This window comes from Pimephales promelas, chromosome 4, assembly GCF_988280905.1.
Source record: "Pimephales promelas chromosome 4, fPimPro1.hap1.1, whole genome shotgun sequence".
Lineage (NCBI taxonomy): Eukaryota > Metazoa > Chordata > Actinopteri > Cypriniformes > Leuciscidae > Pimephales > Pimephales promelas.
The window spans coordinates 22,327,717-22,345,545 of NC_142772.1; the positions used below are offsets into that span (position 1 = coordinate 22,327,717).

Below are 17,829 nucleotides of genomic sequence, written 5' to 3' on the forward strand. Positions count from 1 at the left end.
GTGCTCTCTCCATGTCCTTCCCTCCCTCCTCTCCCTGACTGCCTCAGCGTTCCATCTCTGTAAGCACATTCCAGGCTGTGGTCTGTGTGCCTCTGAAGCAGCAGGTTCCCAAACTCGGAGGAACCATCTCTCTGCTGGAATGGTTAATTCCTCCCTCAATGAAAACCAGGCTTTCATGAGGCCATGGCTTAAACACAAGGACGGAACGATACCTCTAATGTTTCCAACCATATTTCACAACCGAAGTGACTCCCATGCAGCCAATGTAAAGATGAAACACTTTGAAGTCAAAAACATTTCACTTTTTTTTTTTACTTTACGGACTAAAACTAAACTATAAACAGTAATTTTGTGAAATTACTTTTGACCCCAAAGTTAATAACTAATGAAGTTTGCAACGGAAGTGAATCAATCAATCAAAACTAACTTTATCTGGACAATACCTTTATTCCAGAGCTGCTGTAAAGCCAAAACAATCTATGTTTCTGTAATTTCCTATTATGTCTGTAAAGCTGCTTTGAAACAATCTATATTGTTAAAAGCGCTATATAAATGAGGGTGACTTGACTTGACTTAAAGGGAACATAAAAATAAAGTGAAATAAGAAAAAAAAAAATGACCCCAAATTTTTAAATGGTAGTGTCAATATATAACTTAATTATGACTATGGGCACTATTTTAACATTGAAACATTGAAGCATCTTTGTGGGCGGGTCTTGGGCGCTGTTGCTATTTTACAGACGGGATAAATGACTCTCGCGCCCGACGCAAGTTTAAAAGGGATTGGTCTGAAAAAGCTTCATTATTCATTAGGTGTGGTTTGGGAGTAACGTGAAAAACCAGAGTGTCAAAAAAAAAAAAAAACTCTCGCACATCAGCGTCAGTTAAACATTATAGCCTATACGTATGTTTCTTGCCACTAATGGGCAAACAGGTCTGATCCAGTACTACAATTAGCCTTAAAAAATGGGTAATTCCGTTTTTTCATCTTCATGTAAACCACAATGATTTCCCTCATGTGTTAATAGTTTTCCTTGTTATAATGTATGATTTGCAAAAATAAAAACTACTGCATCTGTGTTGATGAGATAATCAGTGTATGCGCGTTGTGTACCCGCTACATTATGGGTAAGCATGCGCGCTTAAAATAGCATTATGAACAACGCGCAACGCGACACTGACTTTAGACCAGGTTTCTTCAGGTCAGTGGCGCAATAGTTTTCTGTAAGTGTAAAATAGCACCAGGGAATGTTTGCGCTGAAACACGCCTCCTTTTTTGCGCCGAACAGCCCAGGGAGCACAAGTTCATTTCCTAGTTTTCCGACGTGCGTCTGTGGAGGGGAAAATCCCGCTTTGCGCGCATGCAAAATAGGAATGAGACATGCGTTTGTGTATAAAGTCATTTGCGCCGGGTGCAAGATAGGGCCCTATATCTTACTGTATATTAATCTAACATAATGAGAATGTGGGAAAGTGATATAAAACTGTACAGCACTAAACAATCTGGAAACTATACTTCCTACAGAAAAACAAAATCCACTAGAACATTAGCCTGGGTTTCCCCATGCTGCCTTGCCGCAGCACGATTTTATTCACGCCATAGGCAGCCTGGACACCATGAACCAAATTTTCGCCTGAGATAGGGAACCCATCACAGAACAGGGAGGGAGCAGCAAGACGATGACGACGTACATGCGACACACCGAAGCAGTTTGTTTATGTCTATGGATCCATCTTGGCAGCGGACGAGAAGTTACCTTTTTATACAGCCTTTGTGCATAAATCTCCTAAATTTCTGACCCATCGTCTTCTTCCTCGTCTAATTTTCACTCTACATACGTAATCTGGTATCATTGAACCGATTGGCTATGAGCTACGTACAGGCGCATTTGACAGACATTCATAGCACCCAATAATACGGCTCTGGGCATCAACCAAACGAATTGTTAAATGTTAAATACGCGGGTAGTGCTCTGACAGAAAAATAACACAGGGCATTTAGGGTAAAGTCATGAAAATAATATTTAGTGGTGCTGAGATCTTCATCGATTACACACTGTACAATTACAACGGACAACTATATTATAATTCCAAAGTTTAAAAGGTTTTCCTTGTTTCTTAGAAGAAGAAGAGCCTCAGCATGAAAAGGCAAGCACTGAGGATCACTGGGGGAAGACAGCAGGGTCCAAATGTGAGACAGAACTCTGGCTCCTGTTTAAGATACCAAAGCAGCTGTCACAACACTCAGCTGTGGTTCGGCTCAGAGGATGAAAGACCTTCTTTTGTCTCCCTCTTGAGCGAGCTAACATCTGCCTGGCCAACAGCTTCAATGATACGAAGAAAAAACAATTGCTAAGTGTTTCAACTGGAAGAGACATGGGTAGTTGAAGACGAGGATCTTGGTAAAGAGATGAAAGAAGAAGAGAGTGGGAAGAGCTGAGATCTTCCAGTAAATCTGCTGGAACACCAGAGGTGTCCAACAATTTTCTGAGATGTAAACAAAGGCTTAAGATGGAAGTACATACTAGATCAACACACTCTCTGGAACCAAACATTTTGTGTGTGTGTGTGTGTGTGTGTGTGTGTGTGCGCGTGTGCTTGTGGGAGACATTTGGACATCCTGCTCCTTCCTCTGAACTGTGGGTGTGGGAAGCGTGTCTGGCCTCACGCCAGCACTCTAACCATACAACATGTTCTCTGAAACCTCTCTAGGGAAAACTAAAACAATTTGGCATAAAAAGGAGGATGGACATACTCTACAGCAGTTCCAGTGTCCATTACAACAGGTGAGATCACAAATAAATATATATATATATATATATATATATATATATATATATATATTTTATATATATAAATACATTTTATATATATATATATATATTATTTTTGCCTGCATTTATATACAAAATAAGCTGAATATTAAAAATTCTATTTATAAAAACAGTAAGGTAATATGAATTACAGTAAACCATTTTATAAATCTACTCATTATTAGAAATGAGATGTATACTGCCTAAAAAGTGCAGTGCTCAATTTTCAAACAAAATGCAAGTATTTAGATGACTTATGACTGGATCCATGTGTTTTCACCAAAACACGTGGATCCAGACACTAGACGTTGGGTCAAATCCTGGGAATGTTATGCAACAGAAGAATAGTGTTAGTGATATAAGCAATTTAAGCAAGGTCATAAAGATATGAGATGCAAGATGGTTTGAAATGGACATCATTTAGAAGCAGCTGAAATATGACAGTGATAAACAGTGATTTAGAATCTAAAACCCTGCCTGTATGACTCTACGGGCTGTAAATGAATTACGCAATCATGAAATATTGGGGAATATTATGCATGACCCAGGGATCAAGTGTCTGTACTGCAAGTCATTACTAAGAAAACACAGACATTTTGTTCACAAAAAACAAAACAATATTAAATAGGACTGTAGAAGCCAGATTAAATCTGGTTCCAAGTATACACGAAAGGCTCATAAAAAGACATGAGTTCTCTCCCTTTGTTAACTTGGTGTCTTTATCACATAGTACATCTTGTACAACAAACAGAAACAGCAGTTGATTCTAAGAACAATTCATTGTATAATTTTGAAATAGTCTTAATTGGGTTAACTAGGCTGTTTATAGGCTGGGCTATAGCTAAACAGAAAATACAGGTTAAAATGCTCACCAATGTTTTAGGGTGGATTTTGCAGTTATGTCTAATGACTAACCATAAGCCAGACCAGGCCAGTTGCATAAACTTAGCCACTATGTTACGATCTCAACTAGTTTGATCTCAATCAATCTTACTTTTCCAAGTCAAATTATTCCGATCTACCATTTTAGGTAAGTGACTTAAAAAAGTTATCCTTTAAAACTCATCTTAGATTACCAAAATTACATATTTAAACTTTTTTTCTTTGAAAAAAATAAAATAAAAATAAAATAAAAATCTTGCTTGAAAAACTTTGCACCCTTGCCTCATTTATGATCACACATTATTGTGATTGCTTACAAGGTAGTTTGTGATACCAGCGATTTCAAACCGTATTTTTGAGACTGTCTTTGGTTCACTGCTGTTTTAAGGAGAAAATACACAGCAATGTTGACTTGTGCATTTGTAAATAGTTTGTCTTAAAGCATATTAAAACACCACATAGATATATAACAACATTAAAAGCTTACCTTAATGCATTAGGGAAGAGCGGGCACAACGTAACACTTTTTGACTTTGTCAATTTGTGTAAATCTATTTAGGATTCAGAGAATCCCCCCCCCCCACACACACATTAATTTACGACGTCTAGTACAATTATGTGGTTTTGTGTTATTAATACAGTTTATACTTTTTTCTTGATTAACCCTGAAAGAATGGAAGTGAAATGTGACAACATGCCCCATAGGTGGGGTACATTGTAACATGTGGGGGGCATATTGTAACATCACCATATAACAGCTTAAAATGATATCTGATGTAATAAAAAAATATACAAGGCAAACCAAAATATTTTCTTAATAAAATACAATTATTAACTTTTTCATATAAAAATGGCATTTTTTAATAATTAAATATATATATATATATATATATATATATATATATATATATATATCTTACAAAGATTTCAGAATTTTGGGGCCTTTTTGTCTCTATATAGTGTTGAAAAGGCAACTAGTAAATACACCAAGTTTTGTCATGCTAGCATGCGTGTAAGTATTTAAAACAATCGTGTTACAATCGTGTAATCGTGTTACTCCCCTAATGGATTAGCATTAATGACGCATTAATCATTAATTAATCAATTAATTAAAGCATTAATCATTCATTAATCATTAATGCATTAATTACTTAACAAACAATACATTTGTTATAGTATTCATTCATCTTTGTTAACAACTGTTGTTATAGCTCATGTTAGCTCAGGTCTATCAAATGTTTAGACTAACATGAACTAAGAGAAAAAAAATATATATTTTTTTCAGTTTTAGTTCATATGTATTCATATTGTATTCTTCAAGGCCCCACAGCGTACAATCAGTGAGCTATTGCAGTCATACTTCACCACATAAACAAGCCTCATTAAAGGAGATGAAGGATTATTCCTGAGCCAATAAGGCTTTTCAAATAAAATTACTGCTCTGTGAAAAAACACAAGTTCTCTTAAGATAATGTAGAACAACTGTAAAAGCCAAATTAAATCTTTAAAAAGGGTTTAGGTAATTATCTCCCTACAGGCCTTGGAAAGAACACCTCTGCCTCTAGGTAGTGTCAGAGACTGACACGGAAAAGAAGAAATTGGTGAATAAACTTGTTCTTTTTGTTTATTTCTTTGCGCACAAAAAGTATACTTGTAACTTCATAAAATTAAGGTTTAACCACTGTAGTCACATGGACTATTTTAGCAATTTCTTTACTACCTTTCTGGGTCTTGAAAGTGGTAATAACATTGCAGTCTACAGGGGGTCAGCAAGCTCTCGGATTTCATCAAAAATATCTTTATTTGTGTTCCGAAAATGAATGGCTTAAAGGGATACTCCACTTTTTTGGAAATAGGCTCATTTTACAACTCCCTCAGAGTTAAAGAGTTGAGTTTTACCGTTTTCAAATCCATTCAGACGATTTTCTGATATTTAGAAGAATATCAGTAACCAGACAGTTTCTGGTCCCATTGACTTCCATAGTATGTAATTTTTCCTACTATGGAAGTCAATGAGACCAGAGACTGTCTGGTTACTGATATTCTTCTAAATATCAGAAAATCAGCTGAATTGATTTGAAAACGGTAAAACTCAACTGTTTAACTCTGAGGGAGTTGTAAAATGAGCCTATTTCCAAAAAAAGTGGAGTATCCCTTTAAGGGTTTGGAACGCCATGAGGGTGAGCAATTACTGACAGAAATTTCATTTTAGGGTGAACTTACAACTCAATATCTTGGCTCTAATGTGGTTCTTCTAAGGCAGACATTTTAAAGAGCACCTCAGAATGTCTCAAGATTTAACTACCAGTTTAGAGATGCAAGTGGTCATTTTATATAGTATTTATTTTAAATATTTATTTATTTATATAGTTCTCACAGTTTGATCTGATATTTAAGAACATAATTGAATTACATTTTAAATAAACTACACATGTGATTGCCTCTATTTTGTGATATACGGTAGGTGAATATTTAGATGATTAAGTTAACCTGTACAGGACTGAAGTTACATCCTTCTTCTGGCAGTAAATGGGATGTTGCGGCTGTGGCCTTAGGGCTGGCCTGATGATGTCAGAATTTTTTTTTTTCTCTTTAAAACCTTTCAATATTTACTTTATATCTAAATTTAGCTTCCAACATGTCGACCTGCCCACCGGGAAAAGTTATTTTGCTCGCTGTGGCCAGTCCATCCCTGTCACAAGCTGAATGTTTGGTTTGACGTGTAGTCAAGCAGCAACACACCCTGGCAGAATCAACATCTAGAAGAGCCGCTGAGTGTTAACAGGAAAGAGAGAGTTTACAACATGCATATTTATCTGACTGTGCTTCTTAGATAGTTGTTAAACGCATCCGGCACGAAGGAGCAAATTTTGCAGCATAATGTATTTGCTTACATCTGTGTGTCCTGCAATATGAAAAAAAGCATGAGTGGGAGTTCTACAGTGAGGTCATTGTGTTAGCAAGCAAAGGGTGGGCTGACTGTGCAGGCCTCTGTAATAAAGTTGAGTGGTTTAGGATTAGCCCGCTGTGCTGCAAGCATGCTTGCGCACAAAGAGGAAAGCTAACATTGCACATGGCAACCCTTGCTGACCACCCACACACACTGTACAGTACAATACCACCATTTAAAGCCCAGAACAGCAGTTAAAGGTAAACAATGAAACCATCACAGTGGATTAACAAGTGAAAGACAGTGCTTAACATGCTAATTGTATAAACATTGGTCGGAAGGTGCTGATATTACTCTTTTAAACAGTGATAATTTTGAGACTAAACATGAAGTGGGAGGTTGTGAACACTGAATAGATAATCATCCAGTTGAGAGTTGACATATTTACTCAGCAGTGGAGAAGCAAGTTACACTAGATTTAATCCGATGATCAACAACCTGTTTAAAATTGCTTAGGGCACTTTTAAAAGAAAGGAAAGACTAACAAACCATAATTGAAAGCAAAACATTATTTTGAAGGTGTGTAATTATTTGGAAGGCAGTGGAATTTTTCAGGAAAGCACAGCCACTTTCCTTTTCCAAAGAAAAGTATCTATTCTTAGTTTACAGTACTTTCGTTTCTCTCTCTGATGATCATGAGTTCTTTACTTTAAAAACACCGGTTTCTTGCAACTTGTTCACTGCAGTGACAGGTACTTTCCCTGCTAAAATGGAAGGATTCAGGCTATTTATTGTGCAATTTGTCAAATTCTGTATGAAAAGAACCCAAGCTTACACACCTGAGCTGTTCGTTCGCCCTCGGTAGACGTCATCATAACCCTTCCACTGCTGAGTGACCTGATACGCATGGATGAAGATCACCAGCACCCCTACCAAACAAATGAGAGGAACCAGGGCGGCCGTACAGAGAGCAGCATATACATTTGGGATGAAGCACCTACAAAGATGACAAGAAAGACAAAACAGAAAATGATTATTGTCAGTACACTATAAAGAGGATTGGTACACAAATGTATCGTCAGGTTTGTGTACTCCATGAAAGAACGATGGCTGCCTTATGAAGTTTTATGAATGTTGTTTGTTCTCACGTTTGAACCACAAAAACACAAACTAAAGATGGAATATCCTGAGATTCTCTCTTTTTGACTTTCTCTGACTTCTTTCCTTCTATCTAAGGAATTTCTTCCAGTCTGCAACATTTGTTTTTGTCCTGTATGCAGTTATGAAGTCTCTGGCTGGTATTTGGAATGGGAAAGCTTTGGGAAACTCAACCCAGAGTAATCTTGTTATGACGTGATATGTATCAAAATAAGCAGCAGTTGCATTCTGTTCACAGGCCTGGCATCTCCCTGTCCAGAAAGAATGGACAAACACAGTCTGTACTCATTTCATGGAGAAGAAATGACATAATGTAGCCATAATAGAATTCAGAGCATTTGAAATGCATGTAGGAAAATAAACAGGTCATTTTTCACTAGACTTCATCTGATTATAATTGTGAAACAGTGTTATAGCCTATGCCTGTATACCGGCCACACAAAAAACAGCACACATTTTTTGAAATACAAAATAAACATGTAGTTCAGTTTCTAGTTGTGATATCTATAGAGTAACTATAGCATTTCTCTGGCAATTAGGGGACATTCACATATGTTTTATGTTTTTTTGTGAGGCAAAAGTAACACGAACAAAAGTGTCTGTCTAGTGCATGTTTACTTACAATAATGGTACTCACTTGTATGGTAATAAGTTATGGTAATAACTCACACTCGGAAAAAAACAACAACACTCGGAATGTATTTTTCATGACCGTTTTGCTCCCTCCCTCCTTAACGTTTACTAAAACTAAAACTTAAAAGTAAATTTCGCTAATTGAAATAAAGCATATGTTTCAAAATATCTCATGAAAATGAGAAAATGTTGCCCTGGCAGACAAAAACCTCAAAAAAAAAAAAAAAATACTTGTTAAAAATAAAACTACTATAAAAATAAAAGCTAATCAAAAATATTATAACAGTTGTACCACTACATGGTGCCAATAGCCATGGCACCAATTTATGTTTATACATATGGTGTGGTTTAAAGTGTGTTTAAATCTGACCTTTAAACTAATGTGCTTCTATTCCTACAAGCATTTGACTCTTCCCGGGCCACAAACATTTCCCTATGGTACGGGAAAAGGCGAGAACTGTGGTGGCTTGTGAGGTGACATCATTTGTTTGCTCTTGGAAAGAGAGATGTTTGGCTTTCATGAGTCATCTGGGAGTTTACTTGCAAATAGCTTCTTTGAGACAGGGTGAAGAGGAGTGTCCTTAGTCTTCTGTTATCACTGCAGGCTTGGCTGGGGTGAAACCGAACGTCTGCACAGTCACAGCTTGTGATCTCATAAACACAGAGAGGCTAAAAATAGCAGCTCTTCCCGACTTACCAACAACATACCCTGACCACACACAATCAATTAATGTAAACTGGGCAAAGACGAGTTTGTGTGTGTGTGACAGAAAATTGCTTACAATCCATTAACAAAGGAAATGAGTAACTATGAGTCTGAAACTGTGACACAAGTGAGCTTTCATGTTGTGGATGCATGAAGTGCTTACGAAAAAAATAAAACCTTGTTAGTAAGAGAACTTCTATGTACAGTACAGTCACTACCAAGTTTTACCAGTGTACCTGCACTACTGAGTAGGAGGACAAATTTATTACGTGAATATCTTACAGCCTCCATTTAGAGACATTTAGTCATAATTTGTAAAAATGTTTTAGTTTTTTTTTTCACTAAAGTATTACTGAAAAATACCTGTTCGTTTGAAATCCCAACTCTATAGAATTTATAATTGTAAACAAATGTAAACTGTATGGTATGGCCTCATTTAGTTAAAGGACAAGTTCGGTATTTTACAATTAAAGCCCTGTTTTAAGATCGTTTCTGATTAAATAGAACGGATTGACGAATAAAACTTTAGTTTACAAAGAAGTGAAACTCACCGAGTGGTATGGGGTGTTCACTCATATGCTCAGACAAAAATCGCTGCTTTCCAGCAGGTTTTATCGTAGTTTTTGTACAACTCCATTGACTTGTATTGTATGTTCTGTGATGTACGGTATTACTTCGCCGCCGGAAACGGAAATGGGGTTGTTTGTATTCTTTCTGTAGTCTTATCAGAGCCCGTCTAACGGAGAGCCTTGGCACTTCCTATTAGCCCCATTGTGTATCATCCTGGTTGCAGTTCCATTAGAATTCCACTAGAGATGATCGCGGACGAGAGCAGAATGAATGGGTGTCTATGGGGCTAAACGGCTAAAAGTGTCTCTTTCACCTCCTTGTCGTTAAATTAACATAGATTTTATTGTTGATTCCGCAAGTTCAATATAGATTATAGGCCAAAAGTCGAATGAACGAGTACTTATGTCCTTTTGATTTCTTACAGGTTAGGCTGTTGTTGGCCGGAACACGCTAGCATTCTGCTATTGTGTGACGTCATCACATTTTTGAACGGATTTTTAGAACAGATAAGTGAACTTAAAAATGCAATTTTCAGCTGAGTGTATTATCTTAGCCCTCCCTTTTGAATGCAACTTTCAAATTACTTGACAAAAAATTACATCCTGAGAAAAGTGGATTTATGGGGGTGAAACCCCATTGACTCCCATTCATTCTGCACTCGACCGCGAGCGCCCCCGCATGGACAGAGACGCGCTACTGCAGCCAGTCCAGAACCCGGAAGTAACCAGCCAGTGCCAATTCTCTTCAATTAGACATTTTCTGGTCTTATGCAGTCGCGGAATCGTGGGCTACACTATTCAAGTGGTTTGCTTGCAATTGGCAAAGGTGCATTATCGCCACCAACTGGGCTGGAGTGTCTATTATTCAAGCTCTCGCCGGAAGAATGTATGGTTGTGAGGCGTTCGGAAAAATAGGTCTACAGTTTTACAACGAATGGTAAAACACCTGTTGGAAAGCATCTTTTGCAGCGATTTTTGTGCGAGCATATCAGTGAACACCACAAACCACTCGGTGAGTTTCACGTCTTTGTAAACTAAAGTTTTATGCGTTTTATGAAGGATTGTTCCTGTGCACCTATGCTACCATTATAGAGGTGGGGGGGACAGCAGCATCTGTCTAAAAAACAATCTTAACCATTCTATTTCATCAGAAACGATCTTAAAACAGGGCTTTAACTGTAAAATACCGAACTTGTCCTTTAAGGTTAGTATGTGTATGTGAGAAAGACAGAGCAGATGTTCACAAACTCACAGGTCTCCTTGCACCAGGCCATACACACTATGGATGCTCCATCCAAAACCTCCCAGCAGGACCACAACCAGAATGATGATGACCAGAGCAGGAAGTCCCCAGCTGAGCAGGAAGTAGAGAAGATAGCGTCTCTCTGTGTGCTCATCATTCATTACCAATATCTGCCAGAAGTTTATGGCCTGGGAAAGAAAAAAAAAACAGAAGTGTTACTAAATAAACAAATGGAAACATGGCTGTGTTACAAACAAGCCTAGGATTCATAAAAAAAGATGGTTGATTAATGTTCTGATAAGACTATGCAACTGATCCTACTCGGCCCTCTCCGAGTGGGATTCGAACCGGGGTCTCCTACTTGGGAGGCAGGCACTCTAACAAGGAAGCTAAATGCAGCAGCCTCTATTGTATTTAATTTCAGTAGCAAGTCAGACTACTTGTTCAAATAGCCTATATTTTAGGCATTAAGGTACTTCAGCAAAGAGTTCAAAATCAACAATGAAGACCTAGGTGGCCCCTTCATCCATCAATATTAACTCCATACTTGGATAGAAACTGCTGCAGCTCTGTTTTGCTCTGCTTGGAACTTGGATTAGAGATGAAGAGAAAAACGAAGCTGGCAGGACGTTGTATTAGCTTTTGGGTGTCCAAACACGCTGCAATTCCTCTCCAGCCTCTTTGTAATTATGGAAGAAGTTGGCACTACGCCTGTCTCGCAACTTCCATTGATCCGGTGCTTCAACCGTGGCAGTTTATGGAGTCTCTGGGATTTATTTTAGCACAGACTCAACCACGAGTCCCTGTGCGTAAAAAGAAACACTTAGATCAATAGTTTTCATTGATAAATTGTACATTTTTCAGTGCCCTTTTAAAGTAGCCATGTAATATCTTCACTACTGTATGTCTACTGAAGGCTCCATTGACTTTCAAAACATATTTGCAGTCAGAATTAAAGAGTCAATGGTTTTGCCAAAAGTGAAAACCAGTCTACAGTTTCTGGGAAGTCGGAGTTGACAAATCATGTGTATGATGGACACCGATTGTTTTATCTTCAGACTGATGATTCCATCTGGTCTGAAGATATCAAACATGTCTGATATTGAGCCAATTTTAAAACTAATGTTGTTGTTTTTTTGTCAAACATCTCCTTGCAACGAGGCGTGCATTTCTGTGTAAGTATGTTGTGTTCGGAATGTCTTGAAAATATGGTAGAGTAATGGTCGTTTAGTGTATGATGCCAGATTTTCTCTGTAACAGTTACAAATTTGTCAGGTGTATAACATCTAACATTCATACAAATCTCTTTGGATTTGAAAAGTTGTGTAGTGTGTCTTGAGCAAACAAAGACAAACGCAATTTTCCTGGTGCAATTCCCCATCTTGTGGGTCAGTTCTGGGTTGTAGAAGATGCAACAGACTACTATAAACTGGATTGTGGGTGGTTACTGAATAAGATGCAGTATTTTTAACGCTGAAAAAACGAATAAGAGAAATTAAACAAGAATGAGAAAAGTGTGAATGAATTATGACACATCACATAAAATGAAGTTGTATTGCAAGCTGTTATGCCAGCTGTTTTGAAGATAAAGACAAGCACATGTTCAAATCATTCTCTCCAGGATGCAAATACTTTCCAGTCTGAATCACAATTTACCTTTCCCACCAAAGACAACTTGTGTGTAATTTATTCCATGTGTGTTTTCTTAAACTCACGCCCACTTCGTTACATCAACACACTTACATAAACATAGTGTCATACATATTGGCCATTACACTTTTGGCCCTTTCACAATTTATGGCCCCATCAACCTAAAACCATAGTCGGTTAATTTATTTCATGTTCTCTTGCATAATCTTTCAACACCAGTTCATCAAGTGCCAAAAGAGATTACATGCTCTATGTAAACTGCTAAGCCCCTGGTGTTTTTCAGCGCCATTGAGAAAAACAAGATAATCCCACTATGTGAGCAAAACAGCCTTTGATTTCAAGAAGTTCAATTTAGGTGAGAGGTTCCTCCAGGGTCAGTGCTCGATCCTATGTCTTTTCAACCCCAACTGCCACATGAGCCCAGATGTTTGTGTTCTGTGTGGGTCTTTGGGGGATTAAGAGCTATGTTACTTTTCATTGCATTAAGTATATTCTGGCCAAATCCTGTTTTTGCTTCTGGAGAACAACACGACCTTCACAGGTATGAGTGAATTGACTTCCAGAGACAGGTTTCTGTGCTTAGAAGGGATTACTGCACAAAGACAAAGAAGAGAGCAGGCAAAAGGGTAACAGGTCCAGCAAGAGTTATGCAATTAATTTTCCAAAGGTCTCTAAACATCTATTGCAGGCGTGATAGAACACCTTCCTGCAAAATCTCCACCAGAATAATAACAAGTAACAGGAACATGTCAGGCACCGCGTAATATAAATCATGTGTTTCCAAAGAGATTGAACAATGAGTTTTAATTAGGCCCATTCCTGAGCTGACAATGGGAAGTTATGATGTTCAAACATTCAGGTAAAGAACAAGACTGTATTTTAACAGGATAAATGTGTTAATTTCATTTGCAGAAGCCAAGAGACACATACACAAGATACCTGCCTTAGTAATTTGCCCATCGTGAGCAACAAGTCAAATACCAAAAGCTTTTTGATATTTGCTGGATTTTCAAAAACTCTTGAGTTTATGTCCCAATAATGCCTACAAATACACATCAGAGAGAAAAGTGGAACTCAGAAACTAGTTTTTTTTTTTTTTCTTGAGGGTAAAACCTTCGCCTATAGTCTTAGGGCAAGTTCAATAAAACTATAGTAAACAATGACAATGTGTGTTTAAAGCAACTTACAAATGTGAAATGTTTATCTCTCTGTAAGTAAGCTCATCGATTAAACAGAAGTTTGTGACACAGCTTCAAATGATCTGTAGTAAAAACTCTAACTTCCTGAATTAGTTCACCTAAAAATTAAGATTCTGTCATTTATTCACCTTCATGTTGTTCCAAACTTGTATGACTAAAATTAGGTTAAGTGAAATTTGACAGAATTTTTTTTTTCATTTTGTCATGGTCAATGCCAAAATTTGCTCCACTGACCAAACAAGTAGATGACAAAAGTAAAGTTTTACCTGTATGAGCATCCAGCTGAACTGGCTTAGGTGGAAGTAATGGAAGAAGAGGCCAAGAGTAGCGCAGCTATCCTCTGAGAACATACGTCCCCGGAATGCAGACACCAGGAAACAAATCTGAGAAACACAGAGTGACAGATACATCAGCAGAGGACCTGGGGTCCTCATCCATCCAGTACACACTCAGCAGAATACACATATTCATAATGACAGAATCTACTTCTGAGTCTGAGAAGAGCATCTTAAAAGTCCAAGACTGTTCCTAAAGCATTTACAGTATACTTATAATATTTCTGATGCATATTTAAAAAGCTGACACTGTCAGGTCTTGACAGCTAGCCTTGAATGGACAGTCAGTAAAAGCAACAGTTGATATGTGTGTGTGTATGTGTGGACCTGCAACAAATAATCTACAGTATATATTCTATAAGATTCTATATTCTGACAGCTTTGAGGGGGCTTTGAGTACAGAAATTGAGTACAAAAAAAAAAACAACTAGGGCTTTTTTGATATGACAAATTCCAAGAGTCAATGTACAGTTCAGGAACAGTATAAAACCTTATCAAACACAAACAACTGGGCAGTTTCGCCTTGTCTGCGACCTCTCATAACTGTATTTGTGGAAACATAAAAAACCTGGCAGCCACTCATGTGGAGGACACTAGGTTCTGTGAACAGTGTAACCCTTTCAATGCAAACAACAGAGTGTTTTTTCAACTGAACTGAGAGTGTCTGTTGGGAAACCCAAATTAAGGGGAAACAGTGTTGAGTGAAGGAAAATATGGAGTCACTACTGCCGAGATGGCATTAAATGTGGTACTGTTGGGATAAAAGTCAGGAAAGCAGCAAGTGGTGTGAAAGGGATGTGTCAGAGCAGGAAGGAAAAGAGAGCTGGGACGTATGTAGCGTGCAGTGTCCATCGGGTGCATGCTGTGAAGCGTGATTCTGGAAATGTGGTAATGCTGCCAAAAAAAGGTCTGTACTGAATGTGTGTTAGTTAACAAGGTCATGGTACAATCCCATAAACAAATAAGCTCAACTAAGTTCATACAGTCTGTCATCACCTCATTTTGTGACCTACATTTGCTTTGTATAAAAATAACAGTGTCAAAGATTACTGACATAAAATATGAGAATTTTCAGAACACAAATATAAAAAGGTTATTTTTTTAGGTTTATGCAAATCATTTTTTGGTCTGTGTGATTTTTGCACTTATTATTGAACAGAACCAATGAATCACTGTTTTCAAAAATATTAAGAAGTACAATTGTTTGCAAAAAGATATTTAAAAGAAATGTTGTCTCAGAATTTTGTCACCAAATCAGATTTCTGAAGCATCACGTGATACTGATCCTTATATACATTACTCTGAGGGAACAAACTGTTCCTAATTTTTATGGTCACTATTTTTGATGGACCTGTGATGTCACTATTATAAGTAAACTGGCAATGATATTGTATACATTTCACACGACTTTGTTAAAAACTATCTATCTAAAGTCTAGACACATACAGTTTATGCTTCATAGCCTTATGTTACCAAAAATAAAATAGAGAGAAAAAGAAAAGGCTTAAAAATATTGTTTATGGCTACAGTTGCTAGGTTTAGTGGCCAGCTTAGCAAAGCCTCAGTTGTTCACAGGTCGTCTTCTGTGACACAGTACAAATTCCCAATCAAATTCAAACTAGAAGCTCATTACAGACTCTACAGTGCCACCTTCATTAATGCGCACTGAGGCAAAGCCCATGTTTTTGTTCCTGTAGTCGTCCCTAGGGTGCACACCCGATGAGTAAACAGGGAGAAGATCTGATCAGGTTTCCATTCAATATGATCTGGTCATGCACAACCACTCACAATCACATCAGTAACACTAGAGGCTGACGGCAGGAGAGCCACCCGCCCCTCTAATAATAACCTTTCTGGATGGTTCTCTGGCCCACGATTGATCCCCTTGCCTTATGTAACAAAATACACATTCAGGCAGACTTCTGAACGTAAGCTAAAAGTAACAGCTGTGGGTCAGTTCATCAAAAACAACCCGTTCAGGACATAAATCAATCTACTTCGGGCTGTATGACTGGCCCCAACCATTTCTCCTGCAGTAATATGCATGAATGCAGGCAACATGTCTCCGACTTACATTAACAGCTCCTGATTAATAAGACATCAGCACCTCCGTTATGTGAACCGTATGGCATCCGATGACATAATCAAAGCTGTATGGGTGATTGCAGTCCACTTAGAGGCTTGAGATTGGAGAAGGGTGATAGAGAGCCAAAGTGGAGATTAGAGGACCCTGTGTCTGAAGTCAGTCTGGCCTGGGGAGTCAGTCCTCAGGACCTGATACACTTGATAAAATTGACCCACTTATCCTTTCAGTAGTCACTGAAACCCATAACAGGGAGTGGCAGAAAATAGACCATTCAATCTGATATGTTTTGTATTTATAGGATTGATGTACTGCACCGCGCTGTACCATAAACAATATGGGTGGTGCAAAATACACTTACTCTAATACATTTATTATACAAAAGGGCAAACATGTCTATTATAATAATAAAAATTAAATATTAAAAATGTATAAAGATTAAAAAAGTCTAGTTTATGCCCTTTTACAAAGACTTCTTGATTTTGTTTTTGGTGTCTACTGGAATAGGTCATAAAACACATAATTTTTCACACATTTTACAGTGTTGCAGCACCTCTTTCCCAAGCCTGGCAGTAATGCACTCTTTATTTTGGGGTCTCAATGGCCCTCCTTCAGAAAAAGCACAGTGAGGGAGTTCAGAAAGAGTGCTTACTGATAGAGAATAACTGTCTTTGGAAAGGACTTTGCAACTTTGTTCAAACCGCAACATTACACACTAAAGAAAGTTGTAAATTCAAAAAAGCATAATTGGTTCTCTTTAAATACATAATTGGTTATACATAATACAATAAGTGAGGCTAATAAGAAACGTTAAAAAAGAGATTTGATTCTAAAATAACTTACTGTTTCATTTTGAATTTGTAGTGACACTTTTGAAAATGACACTGTATAACAAAATGGTTCAGGAACATTTCATGCCACAAAGAAAGCAGAATGTAATAATCAGCATTAAAAACACCAGCACTGACTGCAGGACAAAAGAAAGACTAAATGAAAAAAAATGTCAAAATGTTCTCTAGGTCAATTGGTTTCTGAAGAAGAGACAGAGAAACCGTATCAGAGAGAGCGGCCATTGTGGAGACTGAGAGATGAGTCACTCTGTATTATCAGCTTTCTAATGACAGTGCTACAGTATTATCTGACCAAACAGACAGAAATTAGCTATTGTGATTTGTTTGGTTCTTTGTTTGGTTGCATTATGGCTGAAAAAAGTGTCTCATAGCCTATATTTTTCATTTGCATCAAATCAAATAGCTACTTTCACTAGGTCTATGAGCAATACAAAAAAACGTATTTATAGTACATATGTACAAACATTATATACGGTATATATAAATGTTAGTTATCTGAAAAAAAATCTTAATTTTACTTAAGAGACAATGAACAGAGATTAGTTCTAAACATTTAAATAACAATTTTTTATCTTACCGTACTCTTTTCAAGTACAGTATGTCACCCATTTATTCAACTTTTTTTTTTTTTATATTTGCTATGGTAAGGAAGAAAGGTGCTGGAAATGTACTTTTCTTTTTTTTTTTCTTTTTTTTTTTTGTAGCCTATTCCACAGTCTCTACAGATATGCCCTATCCGGAGGAAGATGCTGAGCTTAAAATAGCCATACACCATGCATTAAAAACATTATGCCCTGAATGACAGGCAGATGGCTTG

At 37.4% G+C, this 17,829-nt stretch overlaps 1 protein-coding gene across 1 annotated transcript in view; it reads right to left on the reverse strand.

The window, feature by feature from the left end:
* adgrv1 (adhesion G protein-coupled receptor V1) overlaps positions 1-17,829 on the reverse strand; it is a 147,363-nt gene that overhangs the window by 22,183 nt on the left and 107,351 nt on the right. The window contains exons 84-86 of the mRNA XM_039662332.2: positions 14,010-14,126; positions 10,904-11,082; positions 7,425-7,582 (exon numbers count right to left, since the gene is read on the reverse strand). Coding sequence (XP_039518266.2) covers positions 7,425-7,582; positions 10,904-11,082; positions 14,010-14,126 — 454 coding nt within the window. The remainder of the gene's footprint in view (positions 1-7,424; positions 7,583-10,903; positions 11,083-14,009; positions 14,127-17,829) is intronic.